This window comes from Pteropus alecto, unplaced genomic scaffold (genome assembly GCF_000325575.1).
Source record: "Pteropus alecto unplaced genomic scaffold, ASM32557v1 scaffold24, whole genome shotgun sequence".
Taxonomy (NCBI): domain Eukaryota; kingdom Metazoa; phylum Chordata; class Mammalia; order Chiroptera; family Pteropodidae; genus Pteropus; species Pteropus alecto.
Window position 1 is genome coordinate 20,728,361 of NW_006439192.1, and position 8,177 is coordinate 20,736,537.

General features: G+C 35.6%; 2 protein-coding genes across 2 annotated transcripts in view; both read left to right on the plus strand.

The window, feature by feature from the left end:
- The window catches only part of LOC112483323 (coagulation factor XI-like), a 12,822-nt gene extending 12,797 nt beyond the window's left edge, over nucleotides 1-25 (plus strand). The window contains exon 4 of the mRNA XM_025049869.1: nucleotides 1-25. This exon is cut by the window's left edge and continues 79 nt beyond it. Coding sequence (XP_024905637.1) covers nucleotides 1-25 — 25 coding nt within the window.
- A 188-nt stretch (nucleotides 26-213) lies between these two features.
- LOC102886513 (coagulation factor XI) lies at nucleotides 214-7,868 on the plus strand (the record flags this gene model as incomplete). Its single annotated transcript, XM_025049857.1, is given in 10 exon segments — nucleotides 214-257; nucleotides 2,401-2,510; nucleotides 2,606-2,640; nucleotides 2,642-2,753; nucleotides 2,852-2,965; nucleotides 5,965-6,130; nucleotides 6,996-6,998; nucleotides 7,077-7,252; nucleotides 7,784-7,822; nucleotides 7,825-7,868. Coding segments are annotated over 10 exon segments (843 nt in total), but the record flags the coding sequence as incomplete, so codon positions are not given.
- Between the last annotated feature and the right edge of the window lie 309 nt (nucleotides 7,869-8,177).

Consider the following 8,177-nt stretch of genomic DNA (forward strand, 5'->3'; position numbering starts at 1 on the left):
GGAATGCCAAAAGATGCACGAATGACATGCACTGTTACTTTTTCACATACGCAACAAGATGTTTTACAATTGTAGAGCATCGGTGAGTGAACCATGGACATTAGATTACCCGATGGAAAGCAAAATGGGGATTTATTACATTTTTTTCATCAACTTGGTGTCAAATTTATTTTTAACCCATAAGAGACATTTTTATAATAAGTATAATGTTTGTTTTTTACCTTCTTTTCTCAAGAATGGCCAAAAGAATCTGAAAAGTAAGGAGTTAAGATTAAGAGTAATGTGTTATCTTTTAAAAACGGCTGATCAAAATCCATCATTAAAAATTCTAAGCTACTACAAATTTAATCAAAATGTCTGTATAAGATAGATAAAAGTTGCACAGAAGAATTTCTAGCTCTTCTCCCTTTGCATTCCCTACTTACTGACCACAAATCTAATGTTATCAAGGATTCTTGGTTTTCATTAGCTTAGGGAGGGCTCTACCTTTGGCAAAAGGAGAATTGTCTAGTTCTGAATGGAAAGAAGAACATACAGATGACCACAAAGAGGCAACTTAGTCCAATGCCTGGTTTAAGATAATCAAACCTGTAGCAGAAACAGCTGGAATATCAGTGGAACGTCAAATCCAAGTGGAGAGAGATGGGAATGATGGCCTACATCAGTGGGATTGGCGATGTGGGTCAAGGAAGATTTGAGAATTGTTCCCCTACTGATGGGTATTAACATGGGGAACCATAAGAAAGCATGATAAATTTCTTTGATCCTTAAAGGAACATTTGCTGGAGTTTTGCCTCTCATTAACAAGATTCGTTAAACACAAAACAAAACAACAAAACGAAACAAAAAAACCCTTAAGATTAAGCCTGCTTCAAAATCTAGATTGTATATACTATCTAAATCAGAATTCTCAGAGCCTTTGGCATTTGCTTGACTTGGCAGCTCATTTGGGGGAAAGGTTTCTTAGAGTAATTGAGTCAAGGTAAGTCCTTGAGTTCCTTGTCCATCAAGCCAACTTGGTCTTCTATTGAGTGAAGCTGTAATTCCAGAAGTACTAAATCTGTCACATTAAAATGTATCTGCTACTTTCATTTACTCCGCAAATTGAATATAATTTATTTGATGCTTACTATAGATCAGGCACTGTTCTAGACAGTGGGGATACTGTTAGTAAGCTAAATAAATAAAAACCCTGCCCTACTTGGAGCAGAATGGAAGTGATAGAGAAGTAACTAGATTGGATATATTGTCAATGTAGAGCCAGTATGGATTATTGATGGATTGGATATTAGTTGTGAAGGAGAGACAGGGTCAGTGACAGCTTCATTTTGGGCCCAAGGAGTTGAAAGGATGAAAATGCCAATGACTGAGATGCAGAAGATTTCATGAGGAGCAGATTTCAAGAGAGATTCCTATTCAATGCCCAGAGAGAAATGCTGAATTGGCAATTAGAAAGAGAAGTCTGAAATTAAGAAAAGGGTTTATTCTCTAGATATATGTTTGAGTGTCACCAACGTATAGCTGGGAATTAAAGCCATGAAACTGGTGAGATGATCAAAGGATTAAATGCAGTTAGAGAGGAAAGGAAATTCAAAGATGCCTTGGGACATTATAAATTTCAGAAATTAGAAAGATGCCTTTGTAATGTGTTATTTTGTGTCATCACTGCTCTTTTTTTAAATCCTTTTTATAAAATTCCTAATCGATACCTATAAGAGGAGTGGCACATTTGATCCTCAATACAGGGTGACTGGAGCACATGTGTACTATCAGCCAAGGTTTGGCTTTTTAAATGTAAATTAATTAAAATTAAATAAAACTAAGTATTCATTTTCTTAGCTGTATTAGCCATGTTTCTCATGCTCAATAGCCACAATATGGCTAGTGGCTACTAAATTAGATGTCATAGACATGGAATATTTCTACCATTGAAGAAAATTCTGCTGGACAGAACTGTTCTCTAATGTGATATTGTGCTAATTAGGAAAAGTTATTCTCTTACAGGAAGATGCTGCCTGGGTGTGTAGACTGAAATGGATTTTACTTATCCCTGTCTAAGCTTGCAGTGAAACTCTGGATGGGAGATTTCTAGGGAGCATGAAAATTCTTGGATCTTTGAGATAGGCCAGCATTGTTGAAAGAAAGGAAAAAAAAGAAGATGCTAGGAACACTGACAATAGAGCCAGTACAGAAAATTTTTGTGGAGGCAGGTGGTTTAGTTTTGAAAATTTGTCTACAACTGTAGACCTTGGGGTCTGACTCCCAGGGAAATGGGAAATGGGAAATGGGAAAATCTTTGCTATTAAATGTTAACATAAACTTAGATATGTGTTGTAAAAAGTACTTTTTCTTTGCTATGCTTTATATGATATATTTATATTTCCCCTTTTTTACTGTTAGAAATCTTTGTCTCCTTGAAACGTCTAAAAATGGATTATCAAGCACACACATTAAAAAAAACGAAGCTCTTTCTGGTTTCAGTCTTCAAAACTGCAGGCACAGCATCCCAGGTAAACAATGAAAGCACTTTCTTCTAACTGAGATTAACCAAATGGTGAGTGCTAAAGTTTTGCGTCTTATGTCTGATATGTGATTTGCTGTCCAGTGTTCTGCCATCCATCATTTTACCATGACACTGATTTTTTTGGGAGAAGAACTGGACATCGTTTATGTGAAAGGGCATGAAACGTGCCAGAAAATATGTACCAATAGCATCCACTGCCAATTTTTTATCTATTCTCCATCTCAAGAATCTTACAACATAAAGAAGTAAGACACAAGGAGGGCTCCAGAGATGCTCCTGCCCCACCGCTTTGAGAGGTGCATTGCATTTATACCACTTTGTTTCCAACCTGCAAGGGTAAATGTTACTTAAAACTGTCTTCCAATGGATTGCCAACTAAAATACTTCATGGGAGAGGAGGCATCTCTGGATACACATTAAGGTTATGTAAAATGGATAATGGTGAGTTTAATGTCACTTGAAAAAAATACATGTGAAGGAATTATTCTATACTTAACATAGCGTGACTAAGAGATCCAATAATAGCCACATAGGGGAAACATTAGTGAAAAAACAGATGTACAATTTTCTGTTAGTTTCACTCCTTATCACCCAGGCCGACCATGTTTCAATGGGCCTTGACTAAACTGCATCCCCTAGTATTAACTGAATATGTGTTTTAATTTGACACATCTTACAAATGGTATTTCATTGTGAACCAACACTTTGTCTGATTTTTGTTATCAAGGCCAACTATATTTTTATTATCCTTTATAATCGAAATATCCCCAAATCTCAGTTAATCAAATTATTCATTTTCTTTGAATAACCATTACTTGACCTTTAGTTGAAACATAAATAATCATCATATGTTTGAAAATTTATGTATCTATTTAAGAAATACTCGAGTAGCTACTTTTCAGAGGCCTTCATTCTTTCAGGTTTTGCATATTGGCACATTATGAATTTTGGCAAAAATTACAGTAAAATCTTATCAATGTGTAGCAGTATGATAGGGTGGAAATGAACAGATTGTCTAGATTAAACAAGACCTATAACATAAAAGTTAGAATAAAAATCAAATCAGCAGTGTTTTTATCCCAATGGCCAATTCTGAGAGTAGTAGCAAGGGATATTTTATAGGCAAACAGAATCATTTAAGGCACAGAATCCCCAACAAGAAAGAACATATCAGCCACATACTCCTCCCTAGAATATCACAACACTCTATTATGTCTTTAGTACTTACTGATTTACATAAAACCGCATATTTTTAGACTTTTATTGCTTAATGTCTGGGGGTTGTGATGGGAATCTTTAAATGATCCAACTTGTTTTAAAATGTCCATCAATTAAGTTTTGTTTCATAATTCTCTGTTTTGCTCACAATAACCTTAGTTTATGTAAGGTAAACCTTAAGTTTACCTAAGACAAGAAGGAGTATTTATAATAATTCTCTTGCCTTAGTTCTACTAAACATTAGAAGGGACACTTAGAAAATTTTATTGTTAGTGATGTGGATATAGTTTATAAAAGAGGAACCAGCACTTATGCCTTAAATTGCAGAATCCATTGTTCACCCTCCTTCCTTCATTATATTCTCTGTTAAATTTATGGACTTTGGCCTGTAAAAGTTACAGAACATATCAGATATAGATTAATAGATGAAGCAGAAAAATAAGATAAGGAATAATAAAATCTTATGTCTTTTTAATGCAACTTCTGAATGAAGAGAAACTAATTAGGTTTTGCTGCACTCTATTTGATGAAATAGTATCCTAATACGAAAGGGAATATCTAATTGAGATGTTTATTGCATCCTTGAACTGTCATTGGTCTACAATATAACTTAATTTTCTGAAGATATAGAACAATTGCCATCAAAAGAAGCATTTCTTAACATAAAATTTGATGCTAGACGCGATATTTTCCGTATTTTGTTTGAACTGAGAAACCAAATAGAATGAACATCAAGACCTATGACTCATCCCTAATTAGGTCTTTATTGAGCTGTTCGAAACATTTTAGTTACTGCTCATCTATTAATTTTCCTAAATGTTGTCTTTTATGCCACTTCCACCTCGCAAATTATAAGGGCTTCCCAGTAATTCCAGAGTATAGTCAAAATCTTCAAAACGGTTCTATAAAACTAAACTGCACCCTGTCCACTCTCAAATGAAAACTCTCTTCTCAAGATATCCGACTATTTAGGCTTTCACAAACACATCACCCCTTTTCCTACCTCAGCTTGCTACCAGCTGGTGTTTCTTTCAAAGCTTCTTTTCCTGTCCTCTAATTCTGTTTGGAGTCTGCCCTAGAATTATATATTCATTTTCCTGTTGATGAAAGAAAAGCCTAGAGAAGTTGTTTTATACTTAGAAAACTAGTAACTGAATGATCTAGGACTTAGCTTTTGACTGATGACTCTTCTGCTAACTTCACACTCCTTTAGCTAAAGATACAAAGCTTCCCTGATCTGCTTGCTATTCTAATTGTGGTTCGGGCATAACACATTGGCATCACTTGGGAACTTGCTAGAAAGAATTTCAGATCCTACTCCAGACTGGATCAGAATCTGCATTTTAAAAGAAAGCCAGGTGATCATATATGCACATTGAAATATAAGAAGCACTGCTCTAGAATAATGACGTTTATGAGTACCATGCCCCCATTCTGTCTAAGTTACAGAGAAGGATTTGGCCAAAACTCCAACCAGGAAGGTAGGTTCTGGTGTTTGGCATGTCAAGAAGTAAAAATAGAATGAACAGTCCTTCTCAGGACACCCAAGACAGGAGAGAAACATAGGAGTAACTCTGAATCAAAGTCCTTTGAAAGTATCAAAAGTTGGGCCAAAGACCCCTACATTGTCAACAAGACCAAAGGGCAGAAACAGTTTACAAACAAAAGAGCAGCCCATGTTTGGAAGTGGGTGGAATGGGGGTGATGGACCAAAGGTCAGCCCAAGTAGAAGGGGATAGGGGAGGAATTGAGCATAGACTGCAAGCTGAGTGGAAGGTGCTCAGCTTTTCTTTATAACAATAGTTTTCAAACTTTAGCAAAGTTGATTGAAACTCAGATTACTGAGCTCCACTACTGATTCACTGGGTTTGAGTTGGTGCTCAGAATTTGCATTTCTAACAAGTTGCAGGTGATGCTCTTGGTCTGGAGGCAATTAACAACAGCTGCTTTTAACCATCAGGGTTATCATTTGAGGGAAGATAAGAATGCTTCTTAGTACCAGATGAAGCATTCTTTGGGGGCATGTAATTACAAGATGACTTAGTCCTTCAATTTTTATGTTCATGTTTTGTTTTTCCAACTTGACTGTAAAGTTTCTTCAAGGTCATGGTAAATTATTGAAAGGAGGGGAGGTTTTTTTTCTCCTTTGTGCCTGAAGGAGTATAACTACTGATGGAAAATGATGATTTAGGAAGTTACTCCTTGCGATCCTTCTGTTGTAGAGTGTACGACCAAAATCAAGCCCAGATTTGTTGGAGGAACAGTGTCTGTTCACAGTGAATGGCCATGGCAGATAACTTTGCACATCACATCACCCACCCGAAGACACCTGTGTGGAAGTTCCATCATCGGAAACCAGTAGATATTAACAGCTGCTCATCGTTTTGAGTTGCTACTCTTTTTTTCACTCATTCACCATGCCCACATGTATATTAAATCTATCACTAGGATTTTAGTACTTTTTTTTAAAAAAAATGTATATTATCCTATTTACTAAATAAGTTTTCTATCTTTAGTGAAAAAAAGTGAGCAAAAAGGAAGAGCCACTCATGGTCTACCAGCATCGGAATAGGTGCAAGAACATTGCTGTTTGCGTATTATTTCATTTTCCCATTTTAATGTACACACCTCCCCAGGGAGTTCCTGTTAGTTCCCATAAGAGCACACTGTATTTGGTGCATTGTCCTGGGCGTTGAGTCCAGAACTAAACTGAAAGAGAATTTTCTGTAAGAGTTTATCATGCATCCTCAAATCAGATTCCTTACTTAGGTCAATTTCAATACTGGGCAAACATAAAAGCTTCATTGGAAGCATATACACATCCTGGGGAATTTTAGTTGGCCAAACTTCCTCTTTGCACTTCAGTATCTGAGTTGTTTCCAGACATAGTTTTGTTTTGTTTTTAAAAAAATTAGTATGGAGCATATTCATAACTCAAAGATACATTTGAGGCCAGTAGTCTTCTTTATCTTTTACATACTAGAAAGTTCAAATGAATTTCTCAGGGTCACAGCTAATGAATGGCAGGGTTGAGACTAAAACCTGGAGCTCTTCATACTCTGTGTGTGTGTGTGTGTGTGTGTGTGTGTGTGTGTTTAAAGCATTGTTTCACTTTTGTGTGTTTAATATAAGATAAATGCTAGCCTAAGACCTTCTAGATAGGAAATTTATGTGATTGAAAAAGTCTTAGTACGATACTGCTTCTTTCTACCTAAAAGCCCACCAGTAGGAGAAAAATGTTAGATAGTAATAGCCAGTTAAATAACAATATAGCTCAAATGTTTGGGAATTAGTTGGTAAAGGAAATCTTTTTCCTCTATTGTTTACTCTATAGGGTAAATTCAGCCAAAAATTTGCATGTCTACAGTGGCATTTTAAATCAATCAGAAATCAAAGAGGATACATCTTTTTGGGGGGTTCAAGAAATAATAATTTATGCTCAATATAAAATGGCAAAAAGTGGGGATGATATTGCCTTGTTGAAACTGGAAACAACAATGAATTACACGGGTATGCAACATTTTAAATGGAAGGTTATCTCTAATGATGACCTAGATATCCTCTTTGATGCTACTAGATTCATGGCCTGGCCCAGCGATCTCTCTCCATGTTTATTATCATGAAAGGAAGAGGGTCTGCAAAGCTAGTCTTTCAGTCTGTTAAGACTGACTCTCTTTCCTGATTATTATATCTTATTTGGGGGTGTGGGTGAAATGATAAATTTTCTCCAGGCTTCTTCAGATGCACAGAATGATATAATTCTTATAATATATTAGAATACTAAAGATGATCTTCTTTTTAGGGACAAAAGTATTGCAGGTCAGAGCAATTAGGCAACTTCTCGAGGGTCATAGACCTTGTTAGAGTGATGGAGTTAGTGGGGAGGACTGTGGCTCATCTCTCTCATTTCCTTATCCTGAACTGTGTAAACACGAGAGATGAAAATGAATGACAACGAAGCAAAAATGAATATAGTAAACACAGAACAAAAAGAAGATATATTTTGTGTCTGATAACTAAGTTATGATTTTTAAAATTTAGATTTTCAACGACCCACTTGCCTTCTGAAAGAAAGAGAAAGATATATTCTGATTGCTGGATGACTGGATGGGGTACAGAAAATTAATAGGTAAAAGATGATGTTTCTCTATATGCCCCATTTTACAGATAAAAACCACAGTTTAATCATAACCTTTTCTTCTATATCAAGTCATATAGCTAAAATACAAGCAAAATAACATTATTTCAGAAAGCATATTAATATGATGGAAAGACAAAATCACCCTAGTGAGAAGGTTACCAAGTCTATTTGATTGGAGATTTTAAATATGACAATCTCTTTAGAGACTGGTTACTTTTACTGAAGTTTAATGTGAAACCTAGCACTTTTTAGTAAATCTTCTAGCTTATTATCCAATTATTTTCTCTGGGAAGT